Genomic DNA, 18690 nt, shown 5'->3' with positions numbered 1-18690 from the left:
TTTCCTAACTATATGAACCTGGAGCTCTTTACAGTGGTGATGTATTTCGGCGATAGCTGAAACTAGCAGTTAAAGCTTTTGTAAGGTGTAACTACCTACCACTAGTTATCGGGGGTAAACCAACCACCTCGCTTACACCTGTACTGGTAACAAAATCATCACTCTGTAATTGCAGCAGGACTTACGGGGGAAGGTGATGGCAGGACCAGTATGTGTTAAGAGCTCCGGGATTGTTTAGTTATTAATTTGTCATTTGTTCCGACACTATATACAAACTATTACGCTTTTTATAATGGCGGCTCACTCCATGGTGGGTGGAAGTCCAAAACCAATTGGCTGGTGACTGATATGGGGTGGTCACTTATGCTTTACACGAGCTGTTTAGAGGCACTCTGACACTTTGTCATCCTTGTGGGATAACAGTCTGGGCAATCCGTGCTAGATATAGAATTTAGTAATGTGACTTGACCAGGTAAGCATAAAATTGGAGCTAAACTCCTCACTTAACACTGACATTGCCCAACTCCACTTCACTTGGAGAATAGAAACATAACATATATATAAACACAGAAAATTGTGTATTTAAATGTACAGTATTATCATATATCAGGTTACACAAGGGACATTGATACCCACATGCATTCAGAAGAGGTCAGCTTACAGAGTTCCTCTGATGCTAGACCCCAAGACAGGGATGATGAAATTGGAAGTGGCCAGTCACTCAATCATCCTAGACTTACTCGCAGGTAACATCTGCCCTCAACCAACTGCTAATTGTCCTACAAGGAAGCTGAGGTGCTAGATAACATATTGTGCAGCCACCACAGGTCCTAAGGTAAATGTATCTAGGTTCCTGTGGGTTATGTCTTACAGGTAGTGGGAGGTGAATGTTGTTTGCAGTTTCCACACGCCTGCTTGTAGTACCTGCGTCATAGAAATTCTGTTTGAATGCCAGGGATGTGCTGACAGTCCTCACGTTGTGAGCCACAAGGCGACAACTAGAAGGTGAAAAGCCTGGTTTTATGGCTCTCTTGGTTACCTGTCTAATCCAGAAAGAGATGGATTAGACAGAGGTATCCTTTGCAACTGGTCTCGAAAAGCCTTCCTTTGCGAGGAGTTGCTGAATAACCTCAAGACGTGAAGACAAATAATGGAATGGCTTGGTGGAAGATCTCCACGTATGGTTATCTGAGTAGACTGAGAAGTGAAGGGAGCTCTCTTGTTGCCTCTGTGAATAGATGAATGTTGCCACAGCGGAGCTTCCGGGGTCATCATGAAATCTTGCGATGCTATGACCTTCTTTTAGAAGCCTCCTTACTAAGCAGAAAAGAGGGAATGTGTAAACGTCTATTGACCTATGGATGTCGGGAGGCGTCTTATCAGACTGCCTGGGGATCCAGTACTGGAGAGCAGTACACTGGAAGTTAACAGTTTAGAGATGTTGCAACTAGGCCAAAACGTCTATTCTGTCCTATGTATGTTGGAAGGCATCTTAACAGACTGCCTTGGATCCGGTAATGGAGAGCAGTACACAAGAAGTTAACAGTAAAGAGACATTGCAAATAGGTTGATTGTTGGAGAACCCCACAAAGTTGAAACTTTGTCAGCTATCTGTTGTTTCAAAGACCATTAAGAGCTTACATCCGAGTCCTCCTGTTCATATTGTCCGCCAGCACGTTCTTCTTGTACGGGATGAAACAGGCTGATAGATCTACCAAGTTGTTTTCCATCAATCTGAGGATTTTCAGAGCTAGTTGGCAGAGGTCCTGTGAAAAAGTACAGTACCTTCTTTGTTTTTGTTTGACATCACCGTAGTGTTGTCGCTCATCAGCACTATAGAGTGTCCTGAAAGGAGCTGATGGGATTGCTTGAGGGCTAGAAAAGCTGTCCCCATTTCCAGGAGTTTATGAGGCACTGTTGCTCGGCATCGGACCAAAGCCGGAATGCTGTGAGGTGCAACAGGTTAGCCCCCCACCCTTCTTTTTGATGCATTTGTGAAGAGCAACAACTCTGAGGGAGGAGAGATCTAATCCCCTAAGCAGATTGGTGTCTGACACCCACCAACTCAGGTCTCTCTGCTGCTCTAGAACTACCAGCCTTTGCCAAAGAACTACTGGTAAGTTGTCCTACGAAAGAAAAAGGTGAGCTACCCTTTTCTTTCTCTCTACTAGTTCCTCGAGCAGAATAACTTGCCTAGTTTGGTCATAATTTCTATCTCAGGATATACCACCTCTTGTGAAGGAGGTTGCAGTGATGACTTCTCATAATTTACCACGATCCCCAGATCCTGGCAAAAAGTGAGAAGCCTGTCTCGGAGGAGAGGGGTCTCCCTTGAGTCTGCTAGAACTAGCCAATCATCTAAATAACCAAGCAGACAAATGCTGTTCTTGTGAGCCTAGGTGGACACTTGGGTGAAGGTGCGAGTGAACACCTTGAACTAATAATCTTTCTGCCTAATGTGAATCTCAGGTACTTCCTTGAGGATGTATGAACAGGGATCAGGAAGTATGCATCCTTGAGGTCTAGCAATATCATGAAGTCCTCCAATTGACAATTTCATCTGAGCCGTTTCCATCTTGAATGGAGTTTGCTGGACAAACTTGCTCAGGCTAAGAGGTTGATGACTGATCTGCAGCCTCCAGACACGTTTTCTACAAGAAATACTGTAACCGACTATAGAAACCTGGAGATCTTTCCAGGATCTCTTGGAGAGCGTCCTTCTCTAGCATGGTCTGGACTTTGTCCCGAAGGACCTGTTCCTACGCGGATCCCCTCGTATAGTAATCTGACAACTGCTCTTGATGCATCCAACTACCGGTGGACTGGTCAGGGGAATGCCCTTACTAGCAGGAATATCCATGTTTACATCTCTTGCCTTCCTTGCCCCTCTTTGAGCCCTTAGGTCGAAAGGGCTGTTTGGGACATTGGGGTTGTGCTGCCCGCTTCTTCAGCAGAGAGTTCTTCTTCAACCCCTGGCTCTTTGTTAGAGACAATCTCTGCAGTGGCGGATCTGAGGAGTAAGGGTGCGAGGTCATAGCCCTCTGGAATAGGGAGTCACGGCTTACCGTTCTCCATCTGTCTTTCACTGCCTCAATGTCCTCCATGTTAAAGAGGCAGGGACCATCCATTGAGGAATTGCATAACCTCCTCAACTCTCTCCTGGTCACCTCAAAACCCAGTTGATCCACTGGTTTACTATGTTCTGTGTTAAGGACACCAGCGTCCTAACTCCTGAGAGGAGGAAGGCTGATATAGCCTCCCTCTTCTGGAGAGTAGAGAAGTCCTCATTCTTAATGGGGTAGCCTACTGTCCCTAAGCAGTAGACAAGCCATAAAACGGATTGCAGAGAGCCCTTTGCATCCCGTTCCATGTTAGCAGCATCAGCTGCAGGGAAGAGCACTACCAAGGTCGCCAGTTTGATCTGAGAAGAGTTCTGAGTCAGCGACAGAATCACCGGATCTCAAGGCAGAGGAGATGGATCATCCTTCACTATTTCATAATACTTCCTCTGCCATACATACAGAGGAGGAAGTAATCGAGAGAGAGTTCACAGACTGGAGGGACTGTGATGCTCCTGTCACCTGGGCATAAGCCCTGTTCTTTGCTACCTTAACCTCCCTTGACCAAGGTAAGTTTAAAACACCTAGTCTTGATGGGTCTTGGCATCTCATAGAAGAGGTCCAGGATCATGTCCTTGCCCTTCGCTGAAACTTGATCTGGTTCCCCTAGTGAGTTGACCTTCTTTATGCAGGAGGACTAACAGGAAGAGATGGTCTGTCTCTTTCTACTCTAGTGGAGAGATCTTGGGGCTGGTGGACATCGCCAGCACCTCGTCAGAGTGTTCTGAACCCTAGTCAAAGGGTTCCTCCTCTTCTGAGCTGCCACTCATAGCAGCCAGGGGAGGGTTGAAATCGTCAACAGAGTTCTTGCAGAGAAATGAGCTTTAGGAGGAAGGCTGCTGTGACCCAGTCTTACGGAAATAGACGCTGGGGCTGAGTGACCTTCCTCTCGAGGTTGACGCTCAGCCGTAGAGTGCCAGTTCTTGGGAATTATCTTAGCATCCTTCCTTTCTTATACAGTATAAGGACGTTAAAATCCACAAGAAGGGAGGAAATCTCATTCCTCTCTGTCTCCTTAGGCCTTGCTCCTTTGGAGGAAGCCGAGGAAGGTCGAGCCAATGGAGTTCGATGGCGAGGATTCTTCCCTTTCGAGGATGACCCCGAAAAGGGAAGAATCCCTTTCAGCCTTCTTCTTCCGTTGGTTGTTAAACCTTGTCCACTGGGAGGGCAACCACTCCCAACAATCATTGTACGAAGACTCCCGCGTGCAGGAGTGACCCCTACACGCCGGGCAGAGATCGTGATGATCAGTCTCCACCGGCAACACAAAAAGTGCTACAACGGCGCCCTTCAATGCCAGGACAAACCCGCCTGTTAATGATCCCCATGGGCAGACACACCTGGAATTGAAAAAGCGTTAAGGCCAGTATTGGGAAATTTTATTTGCTTTTAACAGGGAGTAAGACGTCTGTATTCCACCGAGCCAAAATAAAAAGTGACGGTTTGTTACTAGTGCAGGTGGGACTGGGGTGGTTGGTCTACCCCACTACCCACCCTCCGTTAACTAGTAGAGAGTAGTTACACCTCTCAAAAGCTTTAATTCACCTGTCGCCAAAATATATCTCCAGTGTAACACTTTACATTGGAGATATATTCTGGCGACAGGTGAATTAAAGCTTTTGAGAGGTGTAACTACTCTCTACTAGTGTTCGTATATGGAGCTGGAACAAATACCATTTCATGAACATGAACAGAAAAGTCCATATATTCTTCAAAGGATTCTTACAAGTTAATGCAAAATGCTACAGAACCTCCATAATCATTCAAGGTACAGTATTAGTTTCAATAAACTTTACTACCATAAAACATCTCACCCTTAGGGTATTATTTGTTACTCATAACCAGAAATTAAAAATGGTTGAACAGAGATCCTCATGCAAACAGGAAAAATATACAGTACTGAACTGTATCTAAATTGGAAGTCAGCAATACTGTAACAAGAAAACAAATCATAAAAATTTAGAATTCAAATATATGAATGCAACTTAAAATCGATAGATACAGTATCAATAATTCAGCACAAAAGGATACGGTGTAACTTTACAGTCTTTAATACGTTGATTGATGAACTCCGCTGCCACTTCAGCCTTAGGACGACCAATGTCTTTTTTTCTAAATAAGAACTGGCGATTTAGGTTAGAAAGATCAATTGTATCCATGTCAATGACATGTAGATTTGTAAAGCCCATGAGTGCTAGGTCTTTCAGAAGCTCACATCCTAATCCCCCAGCACCTGAGGAGGAGGTAGAAACTAATTAAAAATTGTACAAAGATAATATTTCTATGTATTTATAAAAAAAATTAAATAAACAAAACATTAATTAGACAACATTAGTGAACATTTAAGATTGGCATACCTATAATCAGAACTTTAATATTTTCCTGAAGCATTTTTAAGGTATCAGGTGAAGGTTCAAAGTCTGGATGGGTAAAAGGTCCAGGACGTTCAAGTAATTTTCTCACTTCCCCCCATCTTTCTCCCCAGTCAACCATACTGATGTGTTATCTCTGAAAGAAAGAAAAAGATTATTGTGACTTATAACTACAGTATACTATAAAGACATTAATGATGCCTTATATAAAATTCTTGCTTGAAGTCAACACAAACCATGAACAAGAGCCAAACTAATTTCTTACCTAAATGTAATTAAACAGCAGCAATGGGTAGATAAAAACAACTGCAATTTTCAACCATATGAAATATCTGAAATAAGTTTACAATAAACAATATATGTACATAAATTAAGTGAAGACTGGTTTTGGCACCTTTAGAAATATAACAAATTTGGAAATAATTTGTATTTTCCCAAACCATACAACAGCCATAAGACTTCTATAGTAATTAGGAGGTTCTTTAAATGCTGGGAAAGCAAAAAATGGCAAGATATGTTGAGGAAGGGGGAAGGAGTTATAAAAAGAAAATAGCTCGGTTTCCTCACTACTGTATACGACTTGGAAATGACATGTCAACATAGTCAACCAAACAGAATTTGTGATGCCAGCGTACATAAACAGAAGTTCGTAACGCCAGCGTACATTTGATATACTGTATATTAAAAAAAAAAAAAAAACCTTCCCCCTTCCTCAACATATCTTGCCATTTTTTGCTTTTCCAGCATTTAAAGAACCTCCTAATTACTATACAAGAAGAAAAGAGCTGCAGGATTGCATAATTTGGGAATAAATGGAGAGCGTAGTCTTGTAAACAATTACCAAATTTTTCTTTACTCAAAGGGCTAACTACAACACTGCAATTGTACAGTGGATATTTTTCACTTGGTAAGGGTAGAATAAACTCTCCAGCTATGACAAGCAGCTCTTTTCCAAAATCAAACCACTTGTTTTCTGTTCTTGGATAGTGCCATAGCCTCTGTACTATGGTTTTCCAGTGTCTTGGGTTAGTTCTCGTCTAGGGGTATACTCCGGCACACTTTTTGGCGATTAGTCTATCTAAAAGAAATGCTTGTATTCTTTCATTCTACCTTGTTTCGAGTCTTGTTCTCCTGTCTTCTCCAGCTGGTCTTTAGCTGCTGACTCATCTTAAATTTTTGGACCAGAACTTACAGTTTATCAAATTTCTTATTCCTCATCTGGATATTAATCTCTGGTACCATTGTTCAGTTAGTTCCTTATGCATTTTGCATAAGATTTTTCATAATTCTGACCATCCTTAGCATTCAGCTCTTCCCAAGATTGTACTATCATGTACATAGTACTAGTTATTCAGTTAATTCTAACATTCATACCTTCCCCTTCATTAACTCAACACTACACAGTATTTAAGATCCAAATCTAGCGGTGGAAGTTCAGAAGTTCAAATTTTTATAAACTTTTCTTTTGAACAGATTGACATAAGCCTTGTTCTATAGTTTATATATAACTGACCTATTTCAAGTTGTTACTGATCTTATTACTTGTGAATTTGATTTTCTTTACGAGGAGATCTTGTTTATCTCTGTCTAAAATACGATAACATAAAGCTACTTTTACAATTTATCAAATAATATAATTTAGTGTTACCTTGCCAAGAGTGAAGCCGGTTAAGAAGCAAACACTGGGTTGAGACTTATTCTTAGGGTAAGCTGAGGGTACGGAAGTCTGCGGGGGGGGTGGGAGAGGGGTTGCAAAGGAGCAAGTTGTGGAATGATCTTCCTAATCGGGTAGTTGAATCAGTAGAACTTCAAAAGTTCAAACTTGCAGCAAATGTTTTTATGTTGAACAGGCTGACATATGTCTTTTTATAGTTTATTTATGACATATCTGTTTTGACGTTGTTACTGTTTGTAGAATGATTTATTGTTAATTTGTTCTCATCACTTATTTCCTTTCCTCACTGGGCTATTTTTCCCTGTTGGAGCCCTTGGGCTTATAGCATCTTGCTTTCCAACTAGGGTTGTAGCTTGGCTAATAATAATAATAATAATAATAATAATAATAATAATAATAATAATAATCATAGCCCTTGGTTGATAAGTATGTAATAATACGACTCCTAAATTAGGTTAGGTGGTGTTCTTGTGTTTGTTTCCCTTTCAAAAAGTGCTTTTTTCAGAAATAACTTTTAAAATTTTACACCAGGTCTGTCCCAACCAACTGCAAAGGCATCATATTTAATATTTTCTATTTACTACTTCCTATATATAATTTATTTGATATTTTGACATTACCTCCGGATACTTTAGTGGTTATATCTCGCCTAGTGTTCATTACCCCAAAATCATATGACATTTCTCAAGAAAACTGGAGTTTTCAGAGAAAATTTGGTTTCATTGTAGTGTATTACAGGGCAATGTAACCTAAGAAAACAACTACTTTTTCTTATAGAAAAAATTACGCTCTCTTCAAAAATGACACTCATTCCCGTCGCAAATTAATAGTTTCAGAAATATATATACACTACATCTAAATCCTCCAATAATGGGGGACCCCCAGTGGGAACTCGGGGTTTTGGGTGGGGAAAACATACTGGGGAATCGATATATAAACGTAAAACAAGCCTTTTCTTCTCTATACATTACCTTCTTGAAATTATAATAACCGGAGGAAAATGGATAAACTTTGGAGGCGCCGTTACAAAGATTGTGTCATGAAAAAATACAGTAACCAGTGCTGCCAACGTCCGATGTAGATCAAATGTTATTTTGTGACCTGTCATACTACTAGGCTAGGTTAGGTGGGTTTGTTAGGTTCTGTGCCCTTTTTGTACTTTTTATATATTGAGTAAAACTTATATGGAGAAATTATTTAAAATACATATGGAAATATCTATCATTACTATCTTTAGTAATGTCAGCGTGCCGTTGGTAACTCTGTGTACCATACGTCAACGTTGGTAACACCGTGTATTATTGGTAACATTGCTAATGTTATCGTTCGTTCTTAAGAGAAGTGACACCGTGCAACTCAAAGTTATCCGAATTGGTTGATCTGTTTGTTTCCGATTGAAATGAACATCAAATTCGGTTAATTCACGATATTTACTATAGGAAAACAATTATATATCTTTTCCCCAGTACAGTATGTTTTCCCCACCCAAAACCCCGAGTTCCCACTGGGGGTCCCCCATTATCGTAGGATATAGATGTATATATATTTCTGAAACTATTCATTTGCGACGGAAACGAGTGTCATTTTTTAAGAGAGCGTAATTTTTTCTATAAGAAACAGTAGTTTTTTTCCTAGGTTACATTGCCCTGTAATTCACTACAAAAATACCGAAAAAAAAAATTTTTGTATTAAAAAATGTTGTCCTGACTATAACTAAAATAAAACCGCTATTTTCTCATTCACTATCCTCAATGGGCTGCTTTCCCTGCTAGCGCCCTTGATTTTGTAGCGTTCGGCTTTTCCATCCAGGTTTGCAGCTTGGCTAGTAATAATGATACTCTAACGCAGCATCCTTGGCCCTTATTTGAATGAGGAACATCTGTTGTTTCTGAAGGAAAGGCTATTAGCCTTATATGCAATAATTTCGAGGAACCTTTGCATATCAGCGGCCAGTTCCTCGAGCGTATATCAAAACTGGACATCAACTAACCTAATCTTCCCCCTAACTTAACCTGCGACCCCGCTTATTCTAAGTTAGACATAATAATACATGCAGGTGGCCGCTATCACAAACACACCCCAATTTCGATTTGAGCTTTAGCGAGGCTAAGCTAAATTACAGTACACCAATAAAGTCTTGGAATTTTAAAAATTAAAAAAAAATGACAAATCAACAAGTGAGCCTATTTAATATGCAACTAAATATAGATTGGAAAGACGTAACAAGTGAGCCTATTTTATATGCATCTAAATATAGATTGGAAAGACGTAACAAGCAATAGGCTACCATAATAACGCAGGTAGACAACAATCATAGTATAGGGTAATGTACAGTTAGACTACCGGTAGATTACCAACAAAGCCAGTAATAGTCTATCCTATAGCAAGTGCACTGACATTAAATGCCTCTAAAGTTTATAATCATATAACTGAGCAACAACAATTACAATTATACTATAAGGCCTTTTAAATAGCATACCTGTATCAAAATTTCGGCGATCAGCTGTCAACAAACAGAACTTAACTTGGGGTGTTTCGCGGACGATAACATAAACTTCACTGAGAAGTAACTAAGAATTGAGGTCCGAGGACCAAGAATGTACGGACTCTGCACCAGAGTAACAGTTAAAAAATTAGTTATTCATTCAAATACAAAAAGATTAACCGTGGATTATGAACTAACATTTTCTGAAAAATTGCAACTATACTAGTTTATGTAAAATTACAAAATACTTTTCTTTTTTCTCCCCACCGGTGTAACTTGTGGCCAAATACGCCAACTAGAATTTGTAGGCCTACTACATAAACTAAAAAGGTTGAAATTGGCATAACATTCTTGAATGTGACAGGCTAATGGTGAGGGAAGTAAGTAGCAATTAATGAAACCATGAATGTTAAGAAAAAATTTACTGCAACAATTAACTACCCAACTCAGGAGGCTCGCGCGTATGTATGTATGTATGTATGTATGTATGTCTATATTATGAAATATATAATATATATAAAATATAAAATATATATAATATATATAATATATATATATATATATATATATATATATATATATATATATATATATATATATATATATCTGTGTGTATATATATATATATATATATATATATATATATATATATACATATATATATATATATATATATATATATATATATATATATATATATATCTGTGTATATATATATATATATATATATATATATATATATATATATATATCTGTGTATATATATATATATATATATATATATATATATATATATATATATATATATATATATATATATATATATATATACATATATATATATGTATATATATGTATATGTGTATATATATATATATATATATATATATATATATATATATGTATATATATATATATATATATATATATATATATATATATATATATATATATATATATATATATATATATATATATATATATATATATATATATATATTACAGTTCCCCTCCGGAGAGAATGGGTTTATGTAGGTGGGTAGCGGTGGGATCGTGGTTTTAATGGGTAACTCCAACAAACTTGCCGATGCAATGCTCGGTTTTATGTTATATCCCCTTATGCATGCATGTGTGTGAGTGCTGTGCAAGGTTGCATGTATGCGTGTGATTGTGCGCTTATATAATGAACTTATCATGTTTTTATTCTTAAACATTATTATAATTTTTTAAGCTACAACCCTAGTTGGGAAACTAATATGCTATAAGCCTGAAGGCCCCAGCAGGAAAAAAATAGCCCATTGATAAAACAAAATAAGGAAATAAATAGAATGGTATGCTTAAGTGTACTCTCAAGCAAAAGAACTCGAACCCAAGACAGTGGAGGCCCATGGTACAGAGGCTATGACACTACCAAAGACTAGAGAATAATGGTTTGAATTTGGAGTGTCCTCCTAGAAGAGTTTCTTACCATAGCTAAAGAGCTTCAGCCTTTACTATGTGGAAAAGTAGCTACTGAACAATTATAGTCCAGTAGTTAACCCCTTGAGTGAAGAATTGTTTGGTTAGTTTAGTATTGGTAGGTGTATAAAGAAAAACGAGAATGTGTAAAATATAGGCCAGACTAGCCTATTTGGCGTATGTGTAGGCAAAGGAAAAATGAACCTTAACTAGAGAGGGATCCAATATACTTCCTTTTGGCCAGTTAAAGGACTCAATAGCTCTCTAGCAGTAGTATATCTCAACAAGGGTCTGGTGCCTTGGCCAACCTACTATTTATGATAAATATAAGAATTCTCTCACTCACAGCTAGTCATTGAGAATCCAGCACATGATAAGAACTGAATGATATATACATGTACATACATACACACGCATACACATAGCCGGAAGAATAAAACTTTCAGCTAATATTTTTGATTGGCTTATGATTTAATTTCTTCAAGTCCCACGAATAAAACAAAGGATATGCTTGTGTTATAAAGTACCAAATACCAAGCTCAAACAAATGCTTATATAAATCCTAAGCAATTGCTTCATTTTCTGATGAATAAACAACAATTACTTATGGTTTACAACAATTGCTTTAAAATAGAATGAACAACCTGATGACATCGTTTCTGTGAATTCTTAAAAGTTGTAAGAATTTAGAACAGGAAAATGTAGTAATTAACATTAATGGGGAATACTTTAACAAATTAATTTTTGCAAATGCAATAGTTCTGTTTAATGAATGATGGGAGGAACTGTAAAAGATGATAGAAGATTTGAGTAGAGAAAGCAGAAATATAGGACTGAAATAGAATATGAGTGAAGCTAAGATAATGCTCAATAAAAATGCAGAGACAACACATAAGGTTTATGGACGAACCTTTAGAGATTGTTATAAATATAGGTACTTAGGGTAGACAGTATTTCCTAAAGACATGAAACCGAAATTGAAAGAAGAATAAGCAGGGGATTGAGAACTTTTGGTAAACAATATATTATGAAAATTAAAATGCCACTTTCTCTAAAAAGAAAATAATTAATTAGATGGCCCTACCAATATTAACTTGTGCATCAGAAACTTGAAGCCTTACTAAATCCTTAGCACATAAGCTAGTTACAACTCAAAAGAGCTATGGAAAGAATAATAATGGGACACATGCATAGTTAAGGATGGTTTCAATTAGAGTACTGTACCTATATAAGGTACTCTAGTTTCAATCATTGGAGCCAAAATGCACCTCTACTGTAGGTTCTAAAACTTTCAGATATATGGCGTAGCTATGATTGCATAACAAGCTACCACTAGACATCCGAAAGACTGATGGTATTAAAGCTTTCAAGATATTGGAGACTTACCTATTCCCAAAATATACTATAATGATATAAGAATGTTTATAACAAACAAATCTTTTAGGTCCTGCAGGGCACAGAGCTTTTACGTGTATGACAGGACTAAGAAAACAGCCCTTAAAGTAAGTATACAGGGCACCAACCACCCATTGAGATACTACCACTAGTGTTATGGGGCCCTTTGATGGCCAGACAGTACTACATTGGATCCTTCTCTCTGTTTAGTTTATTTTCCCTTTGCCTACACATACACCCAATAGTCTGGCCTATTCTTTACATATTATCCTCTGTCTTCATACACCTGACAACACTGAGATTACCAAACAATTCTTCTCTCAAGGGGTTAACTACTGCACTGTAATCGATTAGTGGCTACTTTCCTCTTGGTAAAGGTAGAAGACTCTTTAGCTGTGATAAGCAGTTCTTCTAGAACGACTCTCCAAAATCAAACCATTTTTCTCTAGTCTTGGGTAGTGCCATAACCTCTGTACCATGGTCTTCCAGTCTTGGGTTAGAGTTTTCTTGTTTCTCTTCCTTTTGTTTTGTTCATGTTTTTAAAGTTTATAAAATATTTTATTTTTTCCTTGTTTCCTTTCCTCGCTGGGCTATTTTCCCTGTTGAAGCCCCAGGGCTTATAGCATCCTGCTTTTCTAACTAGGGTTGTGGCTTAGAAACTAATAATAATACATTAATAATAACCAAAAGTCAACCCAATTTGCCCAGCCTGGACTGCCATAAACCATGGTTAATAATTAATCTGATGTTTTAATTACAAAACAAAAAACTTGGGAATGTTAGAATGAATACCACCTAGTAATGATCATTAATAGATATGGAGGTATGTGACAACTAGCAAAAGGGTTTATTTTCCATCCTTACAATACCCCAGTATAGTAACTAGGCTACATTTCCTGAGAGGTGTTAGGGAAAAATTGTCCCACTGACAAGATGGAATGAAAAACAATGCAGAAGTGATATAGTATTGGTAACCATGATCAACTTGTTAATGTAACAAGTATCTAACATACTGAGTACAGTAGTCTGCAAACAAAATTAAATCATTACTAAATAAATGATAAAATCTAAGATATCTGGCACATAAAACCCACAAAAGTTACATTTAAGGTCTTATAGGAGGCCTGTATTGTATTTGAAGGAGGATTTTTCATAGCATTAAAATTGTTCTTAAGTTGTTATAGGCTACATCCAGGAATGATATCTGGCACATAAAACCCACAAAAGTTACATTTAAGGTCTTATAGGAGGCCTGTATTGTATTTGAAGGAGGATTTTTCATAGCATTAAAATTGTTCTTAAGTTGTTATAGGCTACATCCAGGAATGATCATACCCTCTTCCACAATTCTTATTGGAGAGAGATTGCCCTATCACTATGCCATTTTAAAATCGAAGGTTTCCTACCAGGTACAGTAGTGTAGTGGGGTTTCTTAACTGTAAATCATAATCCAAATTTTGATAAAGTTTGAAGTAAAGTCTACATATGAACGAAATATGTAAACCTCATTTTAATTGGTTGCTTAGTGCAAAGAATGTTTTCCTCAATAACATACATTCATCAAGAATTGAAATTGTATCTTTTGAAATTTAGGCCAATCTTGGAAGAATCTACAAACTCAAAAGGTAACTAAGAATTGAAATTGTATCTTTTGAAATTTAGGCCAATCTTGGAAGAATCTACAAACTCAAAAGGTAACTAAAAAACGAGCCCACATCAACAAGTACATGGAAGATGCTGCTAAACTCTTAACTTTCCCTACCTAACATCACCATCAACAGAGAAACTCTACATATTCCAACTGTAAAATACCAGTAGATTTTGTGATACCATTAAGGACAAGTGCAAGTACTCTATTAGAAGACTAAAACAGAAGCAAAGACCATTAAAGCTATAAACCCTTATACTATAGGCCTGCATATCTCAAAAATCCATGTTAACTTCACCTAAACCCACAAGAATAATGATCCTAGGTAATCTGTGAAAAGTCAAATACCTACCCTACCTAGACCCTAGCCAAATTCCTCAACAGAATCATTTCCCATAGCCTTTCTAAATATTTAGTTCTGGCTAGTTCCAGCAGGCCATTGGGAAGGTACCAGTGCATCCCTTGGTATCAAGAGATTTTTCAATAAAGTAAACAGGACTATCCAACTGATACTAGATACAATGTCACCCAACTCCCATGTTTTCAGAATCTAGCCCTAATTACTTTTGGAAAGCTTTTAGAGACAGAAAACTTAAAACATTCATGAATATAAACTTTATATTCAAAAGGATAGTAAGGTTATCCATTCTCCCTTTTCAATCCTTTTTGTCAGTTTCTAGAAATGTCATGGATAATGGGATTTTTAGACTTGTGTGTTTTGAGATGCTTCTAAGACCCCTTTTGTAACCATAGAAAGTCAGTTTTCTTTGGTGGTCATTTTGCAGTTCTAGTACAAAAACTGGATTATTGCAACATTCCACTTTAAATCCATAAATATTGTAGAGTAGTTTAAGCTGCTTTAATACCGGACTCCTGATTCTTTGTTGCTAATTTCAATTGACAATACTGGCCAAGTAAAATTTATTGAAGCAACTGGGTCCAATATAAAATATCAACATGCTCTACCAACAAGCATTATAACTGGTTGCCACCTCACTACCAATTCATGTAATCATAAGAGACTAACAATTAAACGTTACTGTGTAGGTAATTATGGTTCTACCTTAAATAGTGACCCAAACAGGTGTCTTGCACAGCACATCTATGTTACTGCTTGCCAAAACAAAGGAGCAATATGATAACTGATTTGCCAGCCAATCATGCTTGTGGGCAGAGCATGTTAAAAGATTTAAGGCTTGATACAGTTACAAGTAATATTTCCAAGATCCTTTCAACAACACTGGACTTTTCTATAAGTTATCAACAATGTAAGATTTACTCTGTACTAAAATAAATTATTTGTGTTCAGTGTCTTACTGCATACATATTAGACACCTACATGCTGTCGTCTCGGAAGTTATTTTAAGAGATTTGTGTACCATGATGATAAAATTAAGTTTTTTTTTCTGTATGAATATTACTACTTTTATCATTCAAGCACATATTTTTGCCACAATGCTTCTCACTAGCCCTAAGGCCATTCAGGCTGCCAGTCACTGGGATAAAACACAGTAGTTGCAGTATGAAGTAAAAGTAGAGATCAGATGCCAAGATGGAGGAGGAGCATTCAAGGGAGGTAAATAAAGCTAAACAGCGAGTACAATAAGACAATCCACTGACCCTGAAATAATGCCTATAGTGCTCTGATGGCACTATCACCTTACAGGGACTAACTACATTGTCAAGATGGGATTTTAATGAGCAACCTTTTGATTAGTGCAGTGTTCCGTGTTACCATTAAAATATTTTTTATAAACATGTATACTGTAAAAGTAAGTGTTTTCAGTGTTTGACGCATTTTATCATTCGGGAGCCTAAGGCTACAGCAACGTCCAGCGAGCAACTATACATTAATCTTTACTCTAAAATCTAGTACTGTAATAAAATTTCCTCTCATTACGTGTGATCCCCATCACTAAAACATCTTGTATAATCTTACCACCAGAAATATTTAGTTTCCATATTTTCAGCTAATGTCCTTATCACTCTGGCAAAGCTTTAAAAAGTACAAAAAATCATAACCACTTTTTAAGAACTTACCAAACCTTCCATCTTACCTCAAAGGAAGAAAATCCAGATAGATATGATTCTGGAGAACATTTTATACACTTCACTTCCCTGTAATAAAACTTTGATATTAAGTACTCCCTCCTATACTAAATTGCAATGTTTCATCTTTTATCATTTACTTTGTGGTGTTGCAAGCTGACCCACAAACCAGAGGGTCCTCGCAGCTTTCACCGACCACTGGAATACTCAGGAATTGGCAACAAATTATCCTAACTATTCCTAGATGTCTGGTTGAAATACAAATGGTATAAAGTTTAAGACTTCTGGCTTCTCAAAGTCTTATGAGCAATATGTCAATAAAAAATTATCACAGGAAAAGTATAAGTGAGAAAAGTAAAAAATTATAAAATTTATTAAATAACTACTATACAGAACAAGTATCCTTGCACATATGGAAAACAAAGTTAATACTAAAAGCATGCAACCTGGACTTGGGACCAGGTAGTGGGATGAGCTTTTTTACCACTTGTCAGTTTTATGAATAAGAGCTACAGTTAAAATTGGGACAAAGTACATTTGCTAAGCACACAGGACTGAGGACTTTAAAGACAGATCACAAAATGATTAAGTAATGGCAAGATTGAGTGTGGTAAATACAGCATACCTCAAGAAATGTATCGAGCACTAATTCTCAACCTAATGAATTAACTTTCTATTAATACTAAGATACAATACTCAATCATCTCACAAGCAAGCTATTTACCTTATCCTAGTTGGAATTCAAACCTTATATGCATCTTATTGCTCTTCAACTTTATTTTCTTCGAGCAATTCTTTAGTCACAAACTTTTCTTCAAGAGGACTTTGCAACTTATGACAAATCTCAACACCCCTAAAACAATACTCTTATTAACAGCTTAAGAAATTTCTAATGACACAAAAGTCTACATTTATTGTTAAACTCTACTACTGCAGAATATAGAGAAGGAACAAGACCATAGGAATGTCTATGGGATCAGCGCATAGTTGACCACAACCAAACTAATTAAAGAATCAAAGGATACAAATCTGAACTCTTAGAAAACTTGGAGAAAATGTAACAAAATACTAAGATTAAGATATAATCTTAAAATGATTTATTTCGGTGTCACCTGATAACACCAAATTTCTCCTGATATATTGTACTTCCATTAATTAGGAACAATGATCATGAACTGCCAATTATTATGTAATTTTTAAGTGAAAATACAGGTGCAAAATATTCAAAATAATTTTTAAAAAATGTAATAGCTAATGTAATATATAAATGAACCTTTCAATAAAACTTAAGAGACTATAAAAAAGAAGGCCACATTTTATGAGCCAGTCCTAACGCTGGAAAAGCTTATCGATATGAATAGGCAGACCTGCTACACCCTCAAACTTTAGTGTCTGCCATGGCAAGAATAATTAGTGGGTTTACCACTTCAAACCCCTTAAACCAATTCACTATACAATCTTGTAATTTTCTTTTTAGGGCAAAATGGGAGTACTAAATATGTAAATACTGTATATAAAGTTCAGTTATAATATAAATACTCTGCAATAATAATAAATCAATATCTTATTAGAAAATGTCGATATAAAGCATGGATTAGAATTATAAATCTGGGCTTAATAGCCTGGCACTGGTAAAAGAAGAGTTTGGACACCAAGATGGAAGTAAAGAAGCCAGAAGAGAGGATAAGTAGAATGGAATTAAGAAAGTGTAACTTGGGGACAAATGAACTCTAATGCCTAAGTGCAGTATTAATTGCACTGAATGCACTACACCCTACAGGAGAGATACAGCAGGTTAGATACTCTAATACTATACTTCATCTTATGAGGAAAACTCCACCACCTTGAGGGAAAAAAAGCTTATTAACCATTTCCTTATACACTTCTAGCATTTAAGATCTTTCCTGTCTCACTTTCAAGTATGGCAACAAAATGAAGGAACTACCAAAAATGGATGGTCCGATAACAATGGGGGGGGGGGAGCTTTTATGCTTTGAAATCATACATTAAATTCTACCGTTATCAAAATCAGACCCACTTAGGATGCCTATATAAGTTCTTGTAGTTTATCTAAATTAAAGTGGACCAAAGCTGGCTCTTCTGCATTTAATGTAGATGGTAGCAGAAAAATTCACCTAAGCTTGAGTAGTCTTAAAACCAAACTTTAAAAAAAAATACTTTTACCATCTCGTGAAATGCTATTAGTGGATTAATACAATCAATATAGGAGCTTGTACCATCTTCTGATGGGTATTAGCACTTTTTATTTTAATATTGTTATGACCCTGAACTAGTTTCTTTTTCGTCAAACTTTGTCTCTCCCAGTTTCAATTTTCTTAAGCCTTTGATTAGAATTCTACTTTAATTTTCTACACAAGGACATATTTCATCAACAACTTTTTATATCTTTTCATAAACCCAGCAATCTTATATCATAGGATATTCTAACCCAACCAGTTATTAATTTCCAAGCCCTGCAAATGAGAACT

General features: G+C 36.7%; 1 protein-coding gene across 2 annotated transcripts in view; it reads right to left on the bottom strand.

Moving 5' to 3' along the window:
• The window catches only part of Uba3 (Ubiquitin-like activating enzyme 3), a 66432-nt gene extending 56657 nt beyond the window's left edge, over nt 1–9775 (bottom strand). Inside the window, exons 1-3 of one of the 2 annotated variants that reach the window (XM_068353713.1) lie at nt 9646–9775; nt 5477–5627; nt 5151–5352 (exon numbers count right to left, since the gene is read on the bottom strand). In XM_068353713.1, the coding sequence (XP_068209814.1) occupies nt 5151–5352; nt 5477–5612 (338 nt within the window). In that variant the 5' untranslated portion in view covers nt 5613–5627; nt 9646–9775. Of the gene's footprint in view, nt 1–5150; nt 5353–5476; nt 5628–5756; nt 5776–9645 lie in introns of those variants that run through there. The other variant, XM_068353714.1, reaches the window with a different exon arrangement.
• Between the last annotated feature and the right edge of the window lie 8915 nt (nt 9776–18690).

The sequence above is a fragment of the Palaemon carinicauda genome, chromosome 30 (genome assembly GCF_036898095.1).
Source record: "Palaemon carinicauda isolate YSFRI2023 chromosome 30, ASM3689809v2, whole genome shotgun sequence".
NCBI lineage: Eukaryota > Metazoa > Arthropoda > Malacostraca > Decapoda > Palaemonidae > Palaemon > Palaemon carinicauda.
The sequence above is the reverse complement of the archived record's forward strand: the minus strand, read 5'-3'. Positions and strand labels throughout refer to the sequence as shown.